The sequence below is a fragment of the Leptosomus discolor genome, chromosome 20, assembly GCF_034619465.1.
Source record: "Leptosomus discolor isolate bLepDis1 chromosome 20, bLepDis1.hap2, whole genome shotgun sequence".
Classification (NCBI taxonomy): domain Eukaryota; kingdom Metazoa; phylum Chordata; class Aves; order Leptosomiformes; family Leptosomidae; genus Leptosomus; species Leptosomus discolor.
Window position 1 is genome coordinate 4,600,510 of NC_141410.1, and position 22,302 is coordinate 4,622,811.

The 22,302-nt window shown below is 52.5% G+C and overlaps 1 protein-coding gene across 1 annotated transcript; it reads left to right on the forward strand.

The window, feature by feature from the left end:
* Positions 1-6,190: 6,190 nt before the first annotated feature.
* LOC147414064 (H(+)/Cl(-) exchange transporter 6-like) lies at positions 6,191-18,879 on the forward strand. Its single transcript, XM_086476338.1, is given in 17 exon segments — positions 6,191-6,279; positions 8,533-8,560; positions 10,142-10,186; positions 10,188-10,256; positions 10,518-10,684; positions 11,627-11,753; positions 12,113-12,239; positions 12,583-12,736; positions 12,837-12,996; positions 13,142-13,248; positions 13,856-14,042; positions 14,677-14,799; positions 14,801-14,835; positions 15,670-15,826; positions 16,559-16,666; positions 17,322-17,447; positions 18,799-18,879. Coding segments are annotated over 17 exon segments (1,890 nt in total).
* Positions 18,880-22,302: the final 3,423 nt, after the last annotated feature.

Consider the following 22,302-nt stretch of genomic DNA (forward strand, 5'->3'; position numbering starts at 1 on the left):
AGTCCCCAGTGGGAAGAGAGCAGTTCTCCCAAGGGAAGGGACAGAGGATCTTGGAGGAGCCCAAAGAGGATCTGAGCACAGGTCCGCTGAGGTTTAGTCAAAACCTACCTGGCTCCAGCCACATTTCAAAAACCCCTATTTTTCCCACATCTGCCCCGCTCTTTTGCATCTGTGCTGAAATCCAGCGTTAAAGGCACTTGCTTGGCATTTGTCATCTTGCTCTCCACTCGGGCTACTCTCTACACCCATCGCAAAACAGTTTCAAAGAACCTTCTCCCAAGGCACGTGGTCCCCTGCATCTAGAGCTTCTCTGCTTATGCAACGACTCCTGAAACTTAAATTATGTTGGAGTCCTTTTGATTTTCACCTGACCTTCTTTCACCCTGCGAGCCTCCGAATCTTGGTGTTCTGGCAGGAGGCGCACCATGTTTGTGCCTGCTCAGGTGAGGTTCACGATGGTTGTCTGCAACTCTTTAGGTCTCCCTATGGGGAAGGCAGTGGGTGTATGGGGATAGCTCGCCAAAAAGCCCTCTGTGCCATGGGCTGTGGCCAGCTGGAGGAGAGAAAGCACCAGGGAGACCTTGGAGCAGCCTGTCAGTAATGAAAGGGGGGGCTACAAGAAAGATGGGGACAGACCTTTTGTCAGGGCCTGTTGCCATAGGACAAGGGGTAACGGTTTTCAACTCAAACCGGGCAGTTTCAGACTAGATAGAAGGCAGAAAGTTTCTACGATGAAGGTGGTGAAAGAGTGGCACAGGCTGCCCAGAGAGGCTGTGGATGCCCCATCCCTGGAACCATTCAAGGTCGGGTTGGACGGAGCTCTGAGCAACCTGACGTAGCTGCAGATGTCCCTGCTCACTGCAGGGGGTTGGACTTTTAAAGGTCCCATCCAACCCAAACAATTCTCTGATTCTCACGTGCCCCAAGAGCCCCCAGCATGCCTTGGGGTGCACAGCCAGACACATCCAGGGGGTTGTGGCTGCACCAGAAGGAACCCCGAGCGGTCTGGGCTGTCCCAAACGGCACGTCCTGGTGACCGGGACGCCCCTAAAGGTACACGGAGTTGTTCAGGGCATGCTGAAAGCCATACGGGGAGGGTTCTGTGAAGCCCCAAGAAGCAACCAAAGGGGTTCAGGATGCCCCCAAAAGGAAGACAGATGGTTTCAGCAAGGAGACAGCAAAAGGTTCACCCGGCGTCCACCCCAAAATGGCAAAAGGCCAAGGCACGCAGGGATGTCGCCTAAAGGGATGCCGAGGAGGAAGGCACGCACTGAGAGGCACCCCCAGGGGTCCAGGGGCGCCCCAAAAGGCACAGCGATTGCCCTGGGCTGTCGTGAAAGGCACAGCAAGGGAGATGGGCTGCAGGAGAAAGCCCACCGCGGGGCCTGGAGATGCAGCCAAGGGCACAGCAAGGAGTTGGGGGAGCCCGAAATGCACACCGCGGGGCCTTGGGCTGCTCAGAAAGGCATCCTTAGGGGCTTTATTGTTCCGAATGGCAGGGCAATTGCCATGGAGATCGTGACATTCACACCTAGGGGGCTGGGGCACCACGAAGGGCACAGCCACGGGTGGCAGGAGCATCAAAACACAGGCTGACACGTGCAGGGAAAGCCCAAAAGGCCGAGCAAGGGTCTCAGAGCAGCCCAAAACGTACGCGGGCTGGCCTGGGGCAGCCCTCTGGCAAAGATAGCAAAGGCTCCAGGGTGCACCAAAGGGCACACCCAGGGGTTTAGGGTGCACTGAAAGGCACGTTGAGGGGCGTGGCGAGACCCAGCATCACACCCAGGGGTGCGGCGTGCACCCAAATCCATGCGCAGGGGGGCTGGGCACACCAGGCTGTTCCCCTTGGCCCCGTGGGCTGTGTGTGTGCAGAGAGGCTCTGGGCGTGCGGGCCCCTCTGCCCCGCCCAGCCCCCAGAGCCTTATGATGTCACTCAGCCGTTTATGACGTCAGCGCACAGGTCCACTAGACCTGGGGTGCTGGCACAGTCCCTGCACACACCGTACCTGCTGGTGCTGCTGGTTCTGTGCCAGTGGCTCTGGTGGCGCTGGTGCTGCCAGTGCAGCCGGAGCTGTTGCTGCTGGCGGAGCTGGTGGAAGTGGTGCTGCCGGCGCCATTGTGCTGGTGCTGGTGGTGCTGGTGCTGGTGTCGCTGCTGGAACTGGTGCTGGTGGTGGAGCTCAGCCCGTAGGCAGCTGCCCGTGCCCTGCCGATCCTCGGGGCTCGCCTCCGCCGCTCGCAGCCAGCCGCCGGCATCGCCCGCCGAGTCCTGCCGGCCCCTGCTGCCCGGGGAGAGGGGAGGCGAGGCCGTGCAGTGCCCGTTCCCACCGGGTCATGAAGAGCATCTGGCGGTTCCTGCGGTGCAGGACGGTGCGGGTGGCGCCCGAGCCCTTTGGGAGCTGTGGTGTCGATGAGCTCCGGCCGCACGGCCGGGACCAGCTGCACCCTGCGGCCGCCACCATCGACTACGCCCCGTTGCCGCTGGTGCAGGAGCGCGACACCGGCCGCTGGGGTAAGGATGACGCTGGCCATCGGGCAGGAGCTGCTGGAGTTACGCAGCCTGCACCCGCTCTGGGGAGAGCAGGTAGGACTCTCGGGGTGAGGGCGGTGATGGGGAAAGGGGCTGTCGCCCGCCCTTCTGCTGGGCTGCCATCGAGAGAGGGCACTTGGAAAAGGGCGGTGTGGTCTTGCGTATGAGCCAGGAGAAAAGGCGCTGCCGGGCATTGTCCCTGGCGAGCAGAAGTCTTGAGGCGCTGGTCCCTTGCGGGCTCCTTTCTGACCATTGGAGCCATCTCCCTGGCACACGGGACAGGCGTGTGAGCTGGAGGAAACCCATTCCCAAGCAGGATAAGAGATGCGTCTTGACCCTGCGTTTTGGTAGGGCGCTCGCCAGGCTCTCAGGGGCTTGGGGCGTGTGCTTGTGCTCCGGTTGTCTCTGGAAGCACGAGGGTGCGGAAAGCACCGTGGGCATCAGGGAGTTGTAGGAGCTCACTCTGCTTCCCAAACCATGTGCTTTTAACGTAGGTGAGCCTGCCGTACGCTCGAAGTCTGCCCTCCGTAAGGCACGACGAGACCAAGAAGCCGTCGAGGAGAGCAAAAGCTCTGGGGGGGAGGTACGTAAACCCAAACATTTTAAATTGCCGTCCTCCTCGTAGGATGGCACTACACGCCAGTGTGAAATCAGACCTTTCCTCGAGTCATGTCTGATGCAGAGTTATTGAAAACGCTTTTCTAGTCTGACGTCAAGCTGGTGAGAGTCCTGGTTCTCGCAAATGCTGCCCCTATCCCCTCTTCTGAGCTGGTTTCCTAAGTTCTGCCAATGTGTGCTCTTTCTCTCTGAACAGACAGGGTCAGATTCATCCCCTTCCCACCTGAGCCCTGGATGCCATCAGCCATCAGATATCGTTATTGCAGAAGTGTTTCAGAGAATAACTGTCCAATTGCTCAGTGTGCGTGAGCACACGTCTCGGTTGCAAGAAACCAACCAGAGCTTGTGTCGGCAGCTGAGCAGAGCTGAAAAAGAAGGTATTAGGCTGCAAAAGGAAGTGGAGGAACTGAGAAAAGCCCTCTCAGAAAAGACATCGGCTTTAGACGTAACACAAAGAGAATTACATCAGGTCCGGAGGCAAGCAAAGGAGCAGCATGCTGTACTCCTTGAGACAGACCAGGGGAGGAAAGACGCCATCGAGAAGACCGAAGAGCTGCAGGAGGAACTGGCCGAGCTGAGAACTGAAAACCTTTTCCTCCGTCGGCAGCTGGGAGAGGTGCAGGAGACCGCCGAAGGACAAATGGTGAGTGATGCCTTAGGAAGCGAGGCCATCAGAGTAGAAGAAGAGGTGAGGTGAGCACTGACCCGTTGTGTTGGAATTGCAAAGGTTTTGGCAAGCCTTGAGACGCGCTTAGACGTCTGCATGTACGTGTATGCACTGACTGGCTTTACCCAGCTTCCTACTTAAATGCCCTTAAATCCTACGGCACACCTCTACCTTTCTTCATTACCAGTCTTTATCTTTCCTTGAAGTTAACTTCCATGTAACCTTTGTTGTGTTGCTGCTCCTGCAGCATCTGTCTGACGAGAGATTCCAGCAGCAGGAGGAAAAAATGGAGCGACTGCGGCAGGAGCTGCGTTGTGTTCAGAACTCGTGGAGCTCAGCCGAGAAGGAGCTGAGATACAAAAGGCGGAAGAACATTGATTTACAAAAGCAAAACCTCTTGCTCGACCGGGAATGCACCAAGGTAGGAACAAGAGCAGGGAGAACTCTTTGGAGAGGGCATCACATCATTTCACAAGCTATAGGAGGTCTGAGGTGCTGAGTTCAACAGACTGGACCTCGTTTACGTTTGGCTGTAGAGTCCCTGGGGCTCTCAAGCGCGCTCGGTCGCAGCTTCAGGCAAGTTGCGCTGCCTCCACATGAAACTCTGGGTGTGCTGTACTTGCTCCCTCTATCTCTCTTTCATTCTTGCCGCTCCTGGGTGATCGTCTTGCCCCTTTCCTAATCAAGACATGTCAGGTGATCTAGGTTGAAGTGCAAACTTGATTTCTTCTTCTTTTGAAACTCAGGTCAAAGCTGAGCTGACGCAAACCCTGGCACAACTCTCGGACGCCACCGAAATGTGCTCCTCTCTGTCAGTACAGTTGGAAAGAAGGCAGCAGGAGGTCAGAGAACTTGAACAAGAGCTCTTGCAGTGCTCCCAGGCTGATAAACCGCAGAGCAGGCTGCAGGAGAGGCTTACGCAGGGGAAAGCCAAAGTATCCAAGGCACAAAGAAAGGTAACTTGTCAGCCCGAGCCAAGTTCACAGGCGGGACGTTTTTAGCAGCTTTGTGCAAGCGCAGTTCAGAAAGCAGAAGCGCGGGCAGCTCACGCAGCAGCTCCCTGACGCTCATTTTGGCACTCCACTTTGAGATCCATGGGCTAAATATTTTAAGAAAAAGGTCTGTTATTTGAGGGAGCATAACCAAGACAATAGAAGCCAAATCTGATGGCTCCGCTCCTGTCTGTAAAACCCGGTGTCTCTGAAAATACTGGCAGTAGGGCTGGCGGGCGCAGGAAGCCCAGACCACGTTCTTGCCAAGGAGACGTGCTGCAGTTTGCTACCTGGTAAATGGCAAAAGTTTGTGTTTTCCATGGCATCACTTCTGCCGTGTTCTTGCACTAATCATTGGGTTGGGTTCTGAAGTGTGCAGGATCAAATGAGGTGCAGAAAAGGATTATTATTGCTAATTCCCGATAAAGTGTCTGGTAGCCATTGGAGAGGTTGTGCTTCTCGTGGGCTTTGACACAAAGATGTGCAGAAGTGCTTTGAGTAGAAGCACGGAAACCTTTCGTTCCCAGGACTCAGATAGTGAGGGATCAAAGGGATCTGAATCAGATCCTGGCCTATACATTCAGAAGGCTTAATCCGTGTCCAATTTTAGTCCGAGATTTTAAAGCTGCAGCAAAAGCTAAAGGATTCCCAACACCAGCTCCTGCTGGCAGAGGCCCGTGTTTCAGACAAGAAACTCCTGGAGGAGGAATTGAAGTGGGCCCAAGAAAATGAAGCTTGTGCGCAGCAAGAACTTCACAAGGAGCGGCTGAACAGGTACCCAGAGCTGGGGAAGGGCTGTGCTGGGTGCGGAGGGGAGGCGTGTGCCAGCAAATGCTGCTGGGCCAGCCTGCAGCTCCCTGCTGCAGCTCCACGGCTGGCCCTAGGCGGGCTCAAGGAGTCAGGGCAGCACGGGTTTTACCTCCTTTGTGTCCTTTGGGCCTGCCAGTGTCCCTGGCAGAGCTCCCCACGTCCCCTCTGTGTCAGATTTAAAAGGTCTTTGGAGGCTTCAGCTGCCTCAGAAGGTGCGTGGCCCCTCCTGCCAGCCCAGTGATTTGGTTTACCCTCCAGATGCCAGCAGGGCCCTTTCTTGTGCCGCTGGCATTGCTGATCCCAGACACAGCACGCACCTTTCACGTGCCGCTGGCACGTGGGGACAGCCAGGACGTCCTGATTTCTTTCTGCCCTCAGTGTTGCCCAGGGCAGGTGCAGAGCAGCGTGGTGTTGGGTTTAGATCCCAGCCAGCGTTAAATTCATGGAGGCAGGCCTCCACGTCAGCGTCTCACTGTCACCCCAACGTGCTTTTAGGAAGTTCCTGGAGCAGCAGGTGGAGGAGCTGCAGCAGCAGGTGGAGGAGCTGCAGCAGCAGGTCCGGCATTCGCGGAAGATGGAGACGTCACTGGCCAAGACGCACGTGGAGCTGCCAGCCGGGAGTCTGCACGTCCTAGAAGACGGGAAGAAAACTGACAGAGCGAGGTAAGCTGCCACACAGACGGGTCCTCCTCACTTGGGGAGATGCTATGCTGGCGGCTGACTCCGTTTCTAAAGACTGTGTTTAAAGACTGAAACTAATGGGGCGGAGGAGTGAAATTTTCAAACTCTGTTGGGGCACACGATGGGATTTAGAGATCAGCTTGGTGCCCAGGGGTTTTGGAAGCGTGTCTTCACACAAGAGGTGATGAGAGGTAGAGGACCGCTGCTGCCCAGGACTGCGTGACTCACGTCCCAGGCTATGGGGCAGGAGGGAGCTCGAGCTGTTTCTCTGCTGGTGTAGCCGGGATCCCCACGATCCTTGCCAGATCGGCAAGGGGAAGGCAGAGGGGCTCTGCAGCTCCGCTCCCTGCCTGCTGGAGACCCAGCCCAGTGGACTCGGTGACGGCCTGCGGGTGCCATTGAGGGTGACGGACAGTCTGAGGAGGCTCGGGGGTAGATGAGGGCCGCCAGCTCCTTGGCTGGAGGAGGAGTATCCCAGACTTGGTCCAAGCGAAAGGCACCGACTGTTGCCCTGCGCTGCCTCACAGAGAGGCTGGGAGAAGCGTTGGGGCCTTGCGGGTGGCGGAGGGTCAGATGGAGTTTGCAGAATGAATCAGGAGAGGAAATTTGTTTTGTTTTCAGCTCCCCATCACAAGAACCACCAGGCTCTCTCAGCACCCTGCAGGCCACGCAAGACACAAAGCCTGAAGGAGAAGCCAAAAGCCAAGACTCTTCCTTGAGCTTATCCCGCTCGCAAGCTTCTGAGATTGGGTTCTTGAACGTAGCTTCGCCTGGAGAGATCACAGCCTCCCAGCTGCAGAAGGAAAGACAGAGCATCAGCTCCGAGGACTCCTAAATGGGGAAAGATGTTTGTGAAATATTGGCTTTTGGGCTCTTGTGGCAATTGCCAGATTGGCTGACCTGGTGATTTCTGTCATATAGTTCAACTACAGGATTCAACAGCTTTTTTTCAACTTGCCCAAGTGTCAGTGTGTGTGTGTGTCACCCCAGATCCACCTGGAGGCTGGAATTCGTAGAGAAACTCAGGAAAATGGAAGAGGGGGTGGGGGTGAAGCCACCCGATCTCCCCCTGAACCCCAGTTCCTTGCCCAGTCCCAAACTACAAGCTTTGGAAATGAAACTCGGAGAAGTTGCCTTCCACCACGTGCCCACTTTTCTCCGCTCCCCTTGATCTCCACTCAGACCCAGTCGTTCCCCTTTGCTCCTGCTCTTACCCCTTCCACTTTGCTTCATGCAAGCCTGTGGAGGGGAGCGGGAGGTACCCGAGCACTGAGGGAGGGGATGAGAACGTGTAGAGAAGGAAGTTGGGTGGCAAAAGGAGGGGCTCCGAGGGCAAGGATGACAGGTCCAGGGGCCAGAAGGGAGATGGAGGGGACGAGGGATATGGAATAGGCGCAGCAGCAAGGAGGGGACCTGGACATCCAGAGGAGGAAAGAGGGGAGATCCTGAATGTTCGTGAAGAGTGATGGAGGGTCTCTGGGGCTGCTTGGGTGGGAGCGGAAGGGATCAGGTCCTGCAGAGCAGGGCTGTAGAGGGGATCCGTGCATGCAGAGAGGGAAGCCGAAAGGATCAGAGTGTGAGCTGTGGGGGAAGAGAAGGGATCTGACCGCAGGCGAGCGTCAATGGCAGAGATCTGTGCCTACTCAGGAGGACACGGTATGGGAGGAGTCACAGTTTGCGTGAGGGGGAACCAAGGAAACCCGAGTGCTCGGAGGAGGAAAGGGAGAGGTCCTCAAAAATAGGGAATCAGCCTGGAGGGCACCTGAGCGTGCCCGGAGGGGATCTGAAGTGGCCCAGAGGGCCACAGTGGGGGTAAGAGCAGTCCCCAGTGGGAAGAGAGCAGTTCTCCCAAGGGAAGGGACAGAGGATCTTGGAGGAGCCCAAAGAGGATCTGAGCACAGGTCCGCTGAGGTTTAGTCAAAACCTACCTGGCTCCAGCCACATTTCAAAACCCCCTATTTTTCCCACATCTGCCCCGCTCTTTTGCATCTGTGCTGAAATCCAGCGTTAAAGGCACTTGCTTGGCATTTGTCATCTTGCTCTCCACTCGGGCTACTCTCTACACCCATCGCAAAACAGTTTCAAGGAACCTTCTCCCAAGGCACGTGGTCCCCTGCATCTAGAGCTTCTCTGCTTGTGCAACAACTCCTGAAACTTAAATTATGTTGGAGTCCTTTTGATTTTCACCTGAACTTCTTTCACCCCGCGAGCCTCCGAATCTTGGTGTTCTGGCAGGAGGCGCACCATGTTTGTGCCTGCTCAGGTGAGGTTCACGTTGGTTGTCTGCAACTCTTTAGGTCTCCCTATGGGGAAGGCAGTGGGTGGATGGGGATAGCTTGCCAAAATGCCCTCTGTGCCATGGGCTGTGGCCAGCTGGAGGAGAGAAAGCACCAGGGAGACCTTGGAGCGGCCTTTCAGTAATGAAAGGGGGGCTACAAGAAAGATGGGGACAGACTTTTTGTCAGGGCCTGTTGCCATAGGACAAGGGGTAACGGTTTTCAACTCAAACCGGGCAGCCTCAGACTAGATAGAAGGCAGACAGATTTTACGATGAAGGTGGTGAAAGAGTGGCACAGGCTGCCCAGAGAGGCTGTGGATGCCCCATCCCTGGAACCATTCAAGGTCGGGTTGGACAGAGCTCTGAGCAACCTGACGTAGCTGAAGATGTCCCTGCTCACTGCAGGGGGTTGGACCTTTAAAGGGGGTTGGACCTTTAAACAATCCTCTGATTCTCACGTGCCCCCAGAGCCCCCAGCATGCCTTGGGGTGCACAGCCAGACACATCCAGGGGGTTGTGGCTGCACCAGAAGGAACCCCGAGCGGTCCGCGCTGTCCCAAACGGCACGTCCTGGTGACCGGGACGCCCCTAAAGGTACACGGAGTTGCCCAGGGCACGCTGAAAGCCACACGGGGAGGGTTCTGTGAAGCCCCAAGAAGCAACCAAAGGGGTTCAGGATGCCCCCAAAAGGAAGACAGATGGTTTCAGCAAGGAGACAGCAAAAGGTTCACCCGGCGTCCACCCCAAAACGGCAAAAGGCCAAGGCGCGCAGGGATGTCGCCTAAAGGGATGCCGAGGAGGAAGGCACGCACTGAGAGGCACCCCCAGGGGTCCAGGGGCGCCCCAAAAGGCACAGCGATTGCCCTGGGCTGTCGTGAAAGGCACAGTAAAGGAGATGGGCTGCAGGAGAAAGCCCACCGCGGGGCCTGGAGATGCAGCCAAGGGCACACCAAGGAGTTGGGGGAGCCCGAAATGCACACCGCGGGGCCTTGGGCTGCTCAGAAAGGCATCCTTAGGGGCTTTATTGTTCCGAATGGCAGAGCAATTGCCATGGAGATCGTGACATTCACAGCTAGGGGGCTGGGGCACTAGGAAAGGCACAGCCACGGGTGGCAGGAGCATCAAAACACAGGCTGACACATGCAGGTAAAGCTCAAAAGGCCGAGCAAGGGTCTCAGAGCAGCCCAAAACGTACGCGGGCTGGCCTGGGGCAGCCCTCTGGCAAAGAAAGCAAAGGCTCCAGGGTGCACCAAAGGGCACACCCAGGGGTTTAGGGTGCACTGAAAGGCACGTTGAGGGGCGTGGTGAGACCCAGCATCACACCCAGGGGTGCAGGGTGCACTGAAAGGCACACTCACGGGGACTGGGCACAACAGAAAGTAAAGCGAGGCATAGGGTTACCCCAAAATGGACCCTGGGGTCTTGGGGTGCCCTCAAAGCGACAGCCAGGGCTCCAGAGATGCAGAGGGGGCACACCCAGGGGTGCAGGGTGCCCCAAAAGCGCAGCTCCAACTCTAATTTTGGGAATCTTTACTTCCTTTTTTATTTTTTTTTGTACTTCCTCAGCTGCTCTGTTTCATTGCTACCACCTTTACTCTGAATTTTTTTCTGCTCTGGGATTCAGTTTGGAAGTTGGGGATCTTTCCAGCATCCTGGGCTGCTGAACTTCAGGGAGTTTAAGGTAAGATTTAGTGCTGTTATTTCTCATCCCATGCTAGTCTCTTGTCAGTTCAGTGGGTATTTTTCTGTGGTTTTTTTGACACGTGCTTGTATTTCAGTGAAAGACAGTTGCTATTTAGCTGCAACACATTGGCAGCCTAAGACAGAATTGTTCCCCTTTGGTTATAGCTGCTGAAAGTCTCCTGCTGTGGAGACAGAAGCATTGGCAGGAAATTGCAGCAACTACTGTAATGTGCTTTTTTAAATCCTTTTCTGCATGTAGTGCTCTGAGTCTGATAAGAAATGCCACCTCTGGACGGCTGTGGACTTGGGCTTCTTCATTCTGATGGGGATTGTAGGAGGCCTTCTCGGAGCCACCTTCAACTGCCTGAACAAGAGACTTGCGAAGTACCGCATGTGGAATGTGCATCCCAAGCCAAAGCTGGTCAGGTATTCGTGCTCTCTTTGAGTTTGTGCAGGATCTCTGATCTGTGTTCAGTGTCTCAAAACAAAAGCATCAATCTAGAAGACCCAGTGAGTGGGACTGGAGTAAATCCCAGACCTATTCTTTTTGAAATCGCAAAACAAAGCCTCCGTAGGACTTAAAAGTCATCACCAGAAACCTGATGTTACAGTCCCTGTGCATTTTTGTAATTACTCTGGTGGTACAGAGAGAGCTGCAACCCCCGTTACGAGGGCCGTGAAGGGAGCTCTTTATAATAAAGGCTACAGCTGAACAAACAGGAGCTTTGTCTTCATGCTGTAGGGTTTTTTTTTGTCTTGTCCAAACAAATGTGGAAGGAATAGCTGATCCCACTTTTTTTTTTTTTTTTTTTTTTTTTTTTTTTTTTTTTTTAAAATTAAACTACTTGGTTAATTAAATTCACAACCAAGCTAATATCTGTGATATTCAGAGAGGGAACTGCCATGTAATTCTGGAAATAGCCATTTGTTTGCTCTAGACACTTCCTACCTAAGAAGCCCAGGTTTTAAAAAAAGAAGGATATTTCAGCAGTTAAAAGAGAGATTGAGAGACTATGCATCAACCTGTCTAGTCCTGTCTCGCCTTTTACCGTGTAAGGACCTACAGAACATCATTTCCGTGTGAACAGCCTCCTCACTGAACCCTTCCCTGTGGCTTTCTATAAGTGACTGCTGTGTGTTCTCTGGGCAGAAATAGCTCCTTTTTGGGTGGGCGATTAAAAACGGGAGCTAACTCAGTCCCTGGCAACTAAGTCATAATTCAGCTTGACTTGCAGAGCCCCCTGCTTCTGATCTTAAGCTGTGGTGACCACTGCTTCTTGCAGCCTTATCAAAGTTGTGTGCAGAGCTGGGACTGGGTTACAGGGCTCAGCGCAGCTTCGGTGCATGGTTTCTATTGTGTACTTGCAGAGTCTTGGACAGCCTGCTGGTGTCGTTGACTACCACAGTCGTGGTCTTTGTAGCCTCCATGGTTCTGGGGGAATGCCGGCAGAAGTCTTCCACCAGTCATAGTGGCAATGATACTCTGAGCCTGCAGGTGAGGCATCTTGTGTGGAGATCATATGTCCTGATCATATTGTTCACCCTCCAGAGAAGCACAGGCACATAATGAGGTTTTGACAGCATGCAGTACATAACAGAACTTCAGTGAAAGCCTATGGACAGTTGCAGGAGGTTAGGGTCGTAATGAAAGCTACCCTTTGTGCTTTCGTACTTTGGCAAAGCAGCTCTGGCTGTGAATTGATGCTGCAGGCCCCGTCTCTGCTGCTGATGTTTGCTCTGAACTTCCCAAAGTGTGAGCTGTCAGCCCTATACAGGAGGGTTCCCATTCTGCCCAAAGGCTAATGTAGGAGAGAGTGGATTTTAACTGTTAGTGTCTTTTGTGTCCTGCATTAGGGTATGTCAGAGGATGTGAATTCAAGCATCAAAACTTTTTTCTGCCCAAATGAAACCTACAATGACATGGCCACACTCTTTTTCAACCCTCAGGAGTCAGCTATCTTGCAGCTCTTCCACCAGGACAGTGAGTACCTAGGAGACAGTGCCCCATCCTGTGCTTAGGCTTCAGAGCTTCATCTTGCTTGAAACAGACTTGTCATAAGAACCACAAGGCTGAAAGCATCCTCAGGGCATTCATAGCTCTGGGGTCCTGCTAGTACAACAGGTGGAAGCCTCCTCCATGGGAAGAAAGGCCTGCTTTTCCTCTCTTTTTCATTTATTCATTGTTTTCATTTGTGTGTGGACTGGGAGACTAAGTAGCTGATGTGAAATGAGCCTGCTGTGAGCTGAGGGGTGGATGGTGCAACACTACTGTCTTGGTCCGACAGACCTGTGCCCCTTTAGTCATGATTCTTCTTGTGTTGCAGGTACTTTCAGCCCAGTCACACTGTCCTTGTTCTTCCTTCTCTATTTCTTACTCTCCTGCTGGACATACGGGATCTCTGTGCCCAGTGGTCTTTTTGTGCCATCACTGCTTTGTGGGGCTGCCTTCGGACGCCTGGTCGCCAACCTCCTCAAAAGGTGCATTGAGTGTGCGTACGTGTGCGAGAGAGGTGCTGCAGACGCACGCTGAGCTCTCAGTCTCGTTCTTCTGACCTGGGGGCTCTGTGTTTCGCCCTAGCTACATTGGCCTGGATCACATCTACTCGGGAACCTTTGCACTGATTGGGGTAGCGGCATTCCTGGGAGGAGTGGTCCGCATGACAATTAGCCTGACTGTCATCCTAATTGAATCCACCAACGAGATCACCTATGGGCTCCCAATAATGATCACCCTCATGGTGAGTGCAGGGTCCTCGCTCTGGCTTCTTGCACGCTGCTTGAACATCTGCCAGCCCCAACTCTCTGTTCCTTCCAGGGCTGTGATAAGCCAAGGAGTCTCGTACTTGGAACAACAACTCAGTAGACCTTCCGTTTGCTCTGCAGGTAGCCAAATGGACAGGAGACTTTTTCAACAAAGGCATCTACGACATCCATGTGAACTTACGAGGAGTGCCTCTTCTGGAGTGGGAAACAGAGGTGGAAATGGATAAGTAAGGCTGCTCCTCTTGGCAAGGCTGTGGGTTAGAGCCTGTGGTAGGGTTCTTGCTCAGAAAGGAATGCTGTAATGCAGGGGGATGATGTTTCATCTCCAACAAACCTGGCTGCTCTGAGACGAGCAGCTGTGAGAGGAATTGAGTCATGCACTAGGCCTGTGGCAGGAGAGAGGTGCTGGAGCCCTTTCTGAGGAGGGCTGGCCAGGTAGAGATCTGAGGAGCAGATTTGTGAGGTTCAGCAAGAACTCCGTGGAAATGTTCCATTGGATTTCGCTTCTTGCAGAATTTCATCTTCTTCCCACCTGTCGTCTTTTCCCAGTAGTGTTTAAACACTTTCTATGTTATAAGTTGCAACCTTTTTCCTTGCCTATAGTGCATCATTGATGCAATGTTATGTTGAAAACAACAACAAAAATCAATTGTGCTGGCACTGCTAATAGCACCGGGAAGATGAGCACGCAGGTACAGGGAGCTGGCAGAGCTAAACTGCAGCAGGCTCCTTCAGGATCTCGTTCTGGGGCTGGCTTGTTTCCTTGTTTGTCCATCACCAGCCTTCTGTCGCTGACGTGATGCACGCAGGAATCTTGGATTTCTGTTTCCTCAGACTACGAGCCAGCGACATCATGGAACCCAACTTGACATACGTCTACCCACACACCAGGATCCAGTCCCTTGTTAGCATCCTGCGCACAACTGTCCATCACACCTTCCCTGTAGTGACTGAGAACCGGGGCAATGAGAGGGAGTTCATGAAGGGAAATCAGCTGATAAGTAACAACATCAAATTCAAGGTAAAAAGTTGCTTGTTTGGTAAGTTGAAGGGTAAAGAGCTTTGTTTTGCAGGTGGAAGGCCCTTTCTTTTGTTATCTAGGCTTTTGTCTGTGTAGAATTCAGGTCAGAGATAAACACCTACTGCAATACAGAATTTTCAAAGACTCAATTTCATTCCATTCTCCGGGCCATGGTAAGGGCAGAAGAGTGGGCTGCGTTTCTAGATGTAAAAGTTAAGAGGACTAGGTAACCTGTTTAGAATAGACATGGGAAAAGTTTGCATTTGGCACTGAAGTACTGAACCCACCATTGAGATCAGCAGTAGATGCCTAAATGCTTCTCTCGTTTGTAGGAGGGGAGTGGAGTAGATGCTTTAGTCCCTTGGGAAAATTAAAATTTAAGGTCAGAATGAATAATGAACGTGCTTGTGGCATACTTGTGCTCTAGCAAAAAAAGGTGCCCAAGTTCCTAAACTCCAGGTTCTCTGTCCAAAGAGGGTACGGTCCTATTGGCTATTCTTACAGGTACTGCAGCAGCCCTGACTAAGGAACACCTTATCTGGTGACATGAAGCTACGATCAAATAGTTCATAGTCGCTCTTAGATAACTGTTGACCTGCTTAGTGAATATCTGAAAATTGTTTTCTCTATCCAGAAATCCAGCATCCTCACCCGAGCTGGAGAGCAGCGCAGGCGTAGTCAGTCTATGAAATCCTACCCTTCAAGTGAACTGCGTAACATGTGTGATGAGCACATAGCAACGGAGGAGCCACCAGAAAAAGGAGGATCTGCTGCAACAGATGCTAGAGAGAAGGTGAGATCCGGGTAGGCACAGACATCTGGAAACAGGGTGTTTCCATATGTTGAGATGTGTTGTGGTGCTTCATACAGGCCCCGTCATTCCACATGTCAGAGGAAACAGTGCTAGTGTCCGTGTTTTAGGGGAGGTGACTTGTCAGGTCTCATCAGCCAGTGCTGGGGCTCACACCTGTGACCAGGTCCTAGGCTAATGGCTTGATGGTGTCCAACCTGTGAACTTTCCTTCAAACACCTATCCAGAAATACTTCCTGGAGAGGATGGAACACCTGGGGAAATGTCTTGTCTGTAGAAATCAGTGCCCTCTTGTCCGCAAAAACTCGGCAAAACTCACTTCTCCCAAGAGAGAAGCTAGTGACCCGGTGCCATAATACTGATACCACCTTTCTGGTAACTGGGCTGAATGACTAGGCTCGTATTGCAGTTGCTTCCAAGCAGAAGCTCAGTCTAGTGAATCCGTTTCCAACCTAGTGATTGTGACTTTGTGAGTGGAGTCCTGAGCCTGATGTTTTGCCAGATGCTTCAGATTTTATTACAATCTGAATAATTTAGCACTAACAATTGCTTTAGTAGCAAGTGATTTAAAATTGAGAGTTAGGAGACTGTCTCCATTCTGCTGCTGTTGTCATACTCTGCCAGTGGTAATAGTTCTTGACCTCTCTTTGTTATTTCGTTTGGTGGAGAAAACACTTGCTTATCTCTAGCAAGAGACCCTGAAATGTTCAGAAGGTTGCAAAGAACTGAAATAGCTGGTTTTGTTTTGGGGACGAGGGTATGTGTCTTTCCTTAAGTTCAGGCAGCTCATAACATGTCATGTTAAATCTTTCACAGATACACTCCCTACCCCAACCTGTACCCTGACCAGTCTCCCAGTGAAGAGTGGACCATGGAGGAGCGTTTCAGACCTTTGACCTTCTATGGCTTGATCTTGCGCTCACAGCTGGTCACCCTGCTTGTCAGGGGTGTTTGTTACTCTGAGACCCAGTCGGTGAGTCTTCCTAATGAGGGATTGTAGCAGAGACATCCCTACCCTCTCAGCTGAGAAGGCTGGGAACAGTATTTATGGGCCGCCAAAAAGAATTTACCTTTTTTTACACTTTAAGGAATGCATCCGAGTTTTAAAAGCTGCAGAGGGGTAATGTGGATTCTCCCTTGCAGCTCTAGAATAAAGAGAATTGAATTTCTGTTTATCTTTTGTAAGTATCCCCAGGAAAAGAGGACAGCAGCTATTTAAAAAAATAAACCAACAGACCCGTTTGTATAAAGGTGCAGTCCTGTCAGAAAGGGCGAATGGAGGGCAGACATTACGCAGAGATAGAGCAACCAGCAGTGTATACGTGTGTTTTTACTGCTGCGTGCCAAGGTCTTAGCAGAGGAGTGTCAGCTGTATCACTGAGATCAGTGGGAGCACTTGTGTTTGAGGCCCGTCTTCCACGAGGCCGATTTGTTGCTGCCCTCCAGTGTTGAGTCTACACTCTGTCCGAGGTTGGAGAGCAGATCTGGTGCGCTCTCAGCTAAGTGCCTGTGTAGGTTTGGGCTTGCACTGCTGCATTCTGAGAGGAGCTGCTCGGAGTGCCTCTGCAGAAGTTCTGTGTATGGGCGTGAGAGGAGGAGGAGATCTGGGTCGGCGGTTGGGAGGCATATTTGCTGCGCTGCTTGCGGCCCATGTACTGCCTGGGATGGTGACACATCGGTTCAGTGGGATTTGTTTTAATTGTAGAGTGCAAGTCAGCCTCGTCTGTCCCATGCAGAGATGTCAGAGGATTACCCCCGCTACCCAGATATCCATGACCTGGACCTCACGTTGCTGAACCCTCACATGATAGTGGTAAGAGATGCACTGCAGCGTGGCAGTGTTTTCGATATATGTTTAGGACTGTCCTTTAAAAAAAGCTGAGAGCATGTTTAAGTGCACCCTTGGGGGCAGTGACCAACATCCTGTACTTCTCATGCGTTTAGGTCAGCCTTGCCTGCACGTGGAAATCAATCCTCATACCTGCTGTGAGGGAACGTCACGCATGTGCTTTGCTTTCAGAATAAGACGCTGCCTGTCTAGTTTAACTTCCTTTAGATTAGACTCCTGCCTGAGTGAGATTGGACAGGCAAACTGCTTAGATCTGTTTGGAACTCTGTGTGCTGGCAGCTCAGTCAGTGGCAGGCCCGTCATTGTCTTTGTGACAGGAACATTGCTGTGGAGGCCAAAGTGCTTTTTTAAAAGCCATTCTTATTTTCATGGGCCTGCATTTACCTGGCTCAGAGGCCTTCTGCAGCGTTGGGCTCTTAAGATCGTGGGTTGCAGTGTTCAAACTGTGACAAATTCAGGTTCCTGAAACAATTTCGTATTTATGGAGAAATAAAGATGCCCACAGTCCAATACCCTGTCCAGAGATCAGTGCATTGGAGGACTTGTAGGAATTACTTGTTAGTGATTCCCAGAGACAGTGAAAATGCCTCTTGTAAATAATACAGTTTTTCTTTCTTAGGATGTCACCCCATACATGAACCCGTCACCCTTTGCTGTCTCTCCAAATATGCATGTGTCACAAGTCTCCAACCTGTTCAGGACAATGGGACTCAGACATTTACCAGTTGTGAACGCAGTTGGAGAGGTGAGTCCTTATCTCCACTGTGTCTTGGCTGAGCAAGGAAGCCACTGTGGTTTTTTGCAATGCTGTCCACTTTTGGGAGAATTAAAATCTCTTAACATCAAACAAAAATGCTTTAAAGAGGTCAGAATGGGATCTTCTTAAGGCCCTGAAGCATTGTTGATTACTGGGACTTTGTTACTATCTGCTGTGCCCAGGCCTGCTTCCTGCTTTCCCTGCAAAGGGCAGGACATGCAGCCTCTCTCCTGTCTCGGGTTGGCAGCATGTGGAAGCTCTTACCGTCTTGTACCTGTTGAGAGGCCTTGAGCTCATCAGGGGCCACTAATTTGGCTTCCACGTTGACAGCTTTATTCAAGGCCAAGAGCAGAATTTCCTGTGTGTTGGGGCAGGAGGTTTTTCTGCTGGAAAGGAACTTGCATTCTGTTCATACTCATAAGAGCAGCAAAATAAAGGAGTCTTTGAATGATTTGTGCTTGATTCACTGTACTTGTCTCTTTGCCATCTACAATGATCAGGAATAGTCAGTAGGTGTCAGTAACTTCCTATAAACGTAACGAGAAACTATTTCCCTTAAGCCTGAATTGGTCTGTCCCTATGAGACAGCAGTGCTTTTTCTGCCTCTTGGGGTTCCCAATAGCTACTCTGCAGAGACTGCTGGTTGAAAGCAAGACATGTTGATTCGTTCCATGTTTAACAGAAGATGCTCTTGCAGTACTAGAGATCAGTGTAGTTCTAAACTCTTTCAATGTTTAGAATCACTGAGGTGTTTCATCAGCTGAAACATGTGGTTTGTTCCCTCAGCAGGCTGGGAGAGGTTCCCTTTTGTGACCTGCCAGCTAGTGATGGCCGGTGTGCAGCCACCACCGAGCTACTCTTTACCATTTCTCTGTTTCGGTCTTTAGAGCTTCCTAGAACATACCTGATACAGCAAACTGCAGTTGTGTCATGTGGGATACCAGAAATGGCTTTAAATAAGCCCTAAGAGACAGCTTTGTTATTTCCAATTACAGTTTTCCCTTTCCAAAGGATTTAGTTACATCTGTATGCTGCCTAACATGGACAGGATTTCCCTGCCTAGTCAGGGGTAACGACTGCTGTCTCCAGACATGATAGCAGCAGTTAGGCTGTCTGTTTGGGTGTAGCTAAAGCAGTGTCTTGCCTGTAGATAAGTGCTGGGAGAGGGAGGGGCTTTGTTTTGGAGAGATTTGAACTCGAACCCACTCTAACTCAGCATGGGTCAAGAACTGCTTGCAGGTTCCCTCCTCTTGGGGGTTGGAAAGATCAACATCTCTACCATGCACGTCTCGTAGTGGCACATCTGTGATACTGACTTGTATCTTTTTTCCTCTTTTAGATTGTTGGGATAATCACTCGGCACAACCTGACCCACGAATTTCTGCAGGCAAGACTGAGACAACACTATCAGACCATTTGATGCCCCTGCCCACCCTGCCCCACTGTCGGTGTGGCTACCTCCCTCTTCCAAGCCTGCACACGCGCTCGCATTCTGCTTGGACCCCACAAAGCCCAAGACTTGCTGTTTGGCTTCTCACGTGCATATCAAGCCTGGGGAGCTGGAAAACATCTTGCTAGCCAGAGAATTAGAGGAGCTGCCTGAGCCCAGAGCTGTTGATTGGGCTCAGGCACTTGGTTTGACCACTCTTGAGCCAGGTTTTTTCTTTTCCTGTGCCCCAGTTGTCTCCTTTCATCAGATGTTGTCCTGACACTGACTTTTCTGCTACTTTGTTTTGGTTTGGGTTTTTTTAAGGGTTAGAAAAAAGAGCCATCTAGCTCCACTGTGTCCTGTGCAGAGAACTGCAGCATCTTTTCCCTATCCTTCTGTATGTCCTAGTCTGAAGGGTAATGTTTCCAGCATTTATAGCTCTTCAAGCTTCATTTTGGTTAAACCCATAGGCTCAAGACAGAGCTCAGGCTAACGTACACTATTCTGCTTCCGTTTGTTCCCCCACTTTACCATAGAAAACACAAGCATTTAAACAAATCTGTCTAGATTTCAATGTGTCAGACTGCAGCTTGTCAAAAATCTGCTGTATTAGCCTTCTGGTTGCTGATTTTTCAGATTTCAGCAGACAGACAGGCACTGACAAAATCAAATCCCCACCGTTTTTGGCCTTCCATTCAATGATTTCCAGAGATGTCTGGAAGTGCCCACAAAGCCACTTTGTCCCCACTTCCATAACAGAGTCTTTCAGATCTGTGGCACTCCAGACTCTCTGGAGCTCCTCCTACTTGATGAAGTGACAACAGGGAATGTAAACGTTCTTTCATTTCCCTGGTACTTCTGGTGGGTTGATAGGCTTTTGAAGAGAGGGACAACCTTGTTAACAGGCTTTCTTGCAGATGGGCAGACCCGTGCTGATGGGTGGGGTCCCCTTTAGGGCTGTCCTCAGGCCCAGGCTTGTTCATCATTTCTGTTTGGAGCACATGATCTCTGGCCAACATCCAGCTTGAGACTGGACGCTTTTCCTTTCTAGGTATGAGGCTGGTGCCACCTCGCTGACTTCCCAGCCAGGTTTTAGGAACTGCCTCTCAGCTGCCTGGAGACAAGAAGGGCATCTGTCTTGCCCAGCTTCAGACGGCTGAGTCAGTTACTTGTCAAGACCCTTTAAAATCAGCCAGGAGAATCAGGCGCTGGTGGGTTTGGGTTCAGAGGTGGGCGCAGAGGCCTGGCCTAGATACCCAGAAGGACTTCTGCGTTCTCTGGCTCAGGGTGAGCTGATGCGCGCAGCAAGTAGCGCGCCTGTGAAAACCGCTGAGGCGGCACCCAGTATCACTGCACGGTCTTGCTGTTGTAGGATGAGTTGGGAATGGCCGTCCAGTGTTTCGGACCTGTTTCTTCTGAATTTCAGTGCTCCTTCGCCGGTGGTTAGGCATGTGCTGGCTCCACGCAGTTCCATCTCCAGCCGGTTCTCCCACTGCCCCAGTCCTCTCTGCAGGCCAGATCCGCGCTCTTGACATTCTCCTGAAATTACTTCATATTTGGCATCTTTTTTTTTTTTTTTTTTCCCCCACTTATCAAAATGTAAATAAAGAATTTTGTTAAATATGCGTGCAGAGCACATCAGTTCACATGCTCGGGAACAGATTCTTCTTCAGGTGAGGAGGACTGCAGAGTCTTCAGCAACGTGTGTTGTCCCTAGCTGGTTCAGCAGGGCGCTTCTACTGCGCGTGGTGGTGCGGGGCCCTGCTGCTGGGCGATTGCGAAATGGGCAAGAAGGGGTGAAGGGAGCATGGCAGAGCACGGCAGTGCCATACTCAGCAGGTAAGTCGGGCTGCCTGGCAGAGAGGTTCTTGGCATCTTGGGAACAGCCAGAGCCTTTCTACACGCAGCCTTGCTGAAGCACAAGAAACTGGCGCGGCCCAGGCTCCATCCCCGTGAGTTTGCTGGGCTCTGGGGCGAGTCGTGTTGTGAACAAGCGTTTGTAAAACCTCCCCTGGCGCGGGGCAGTCCTGCACCTGGCTTCAAGCGCGAAGCGCCATCCGTTCCCCGCCAGCGCAGCGCCCCCCCCCAACCGCCGTTCTGAGGGGGCTGATGGCGATGCTTTAACTGCACTCATGACGTGTCTGAGGCAGCTCCGGCACGTCCCCCCCCGCGTCCTACCGCCCCGCCCCGCCCCGCCGCGGGGATTAACGCTGCCGGGCTCCCGCCTGCTGACTCCCGCTTCTCTCCCGACAGCCGGGAGCGCCGGGGCAGCACCCAGCCCTGGGAGCGGGGCCGCAGGCGGGGGCCGCCCGCGCGGCCGCTCTGCGCCGCGGCTCCAGAGAGAGCTCGAACGCCGGGAGCGCGTCCGTTGGGCCGAGTTCCGGTAAGAACGGACGGGAGGCCCCGGGCTTCCGCGGGCGGGCCCGCTGAGGCGGGCGCGGCGACCAATCAGGGCGAGGAGGGGGGGACTCCGGGCAGGCCACGAAGAAAAGGGAGGCTAGCCGGTGCGGCCGGGGCAGCCAATGGGTGCGCGCTGAGAAGAAGGGCGGGTGCCGCGGCCAATAGGCGCCAGGCAAAGGTTGGTTGCTCAAAACCCCGTCCAACCCGACCTTGGATGGTTCCAGGGATGGGGCATCCACAGCCTCTCTGGGCAGCCTGTGCCACTGTTTCACCACCTTCATCGTAAAAACTTTCTGCCTTCTATCTAGTCTGAGGCTGCCCGGTTTGAGTTGAAAACCGTTACCCCTTGTCCTATGGCAACAGGCCCTGACAAAAAGTCTGTCCCCATCTTTCTTGTAGCCCCCCCTTTCATTACTGAAAGGCCGCTCCAAGGTCTCCCTGGTGCTTTCTCTCCTCCAGCTGGCCACAGCCCGTGGCACAGAGGGCATTTTGGCGAGCTATCCCCATCCACCCACTGCCTTCCCCATAGGGAGACCTAAAGAGTTGCAGACAACCAACGTGAACCTCACCTGAGCAGGCACAAACATGGTGCGCCTCCTGCCAGAACACCAAGATTCGGAGGCTCGCGGGGTGAAGGAAGTTCAGGTGAAAATCAAAAGGACTCCAACATAATTTAAGTTTCAGGAGTCGTTGCACAAGCAGAGAAGCTCTAGATGCAGGGGACCACGTGCCTTGGGAGAAGGTTCTCTGAAACTGTTTTGCGATGGGTGTAGAGAGTAGCCCGAGTGGAGAGCAAGATGACAAATGCCAAGCAAGTGCCTTTAACGCTGGATTTCAGCACAGATGCAAAAGAGCGGGGCAGATGTGGGAAAAAAAGGGGTTTCTGAAATGTGACTGGAGCCAGGTAGGTTTTGACTAAACCTCAGCGGACCTGTGCTCAGATCCTCTTTGGGCTCCTCCAAGATCCTCTGTCCCTTCCCTTGGGAGAACTGCTCTCTTCCCACTGGGGACTGC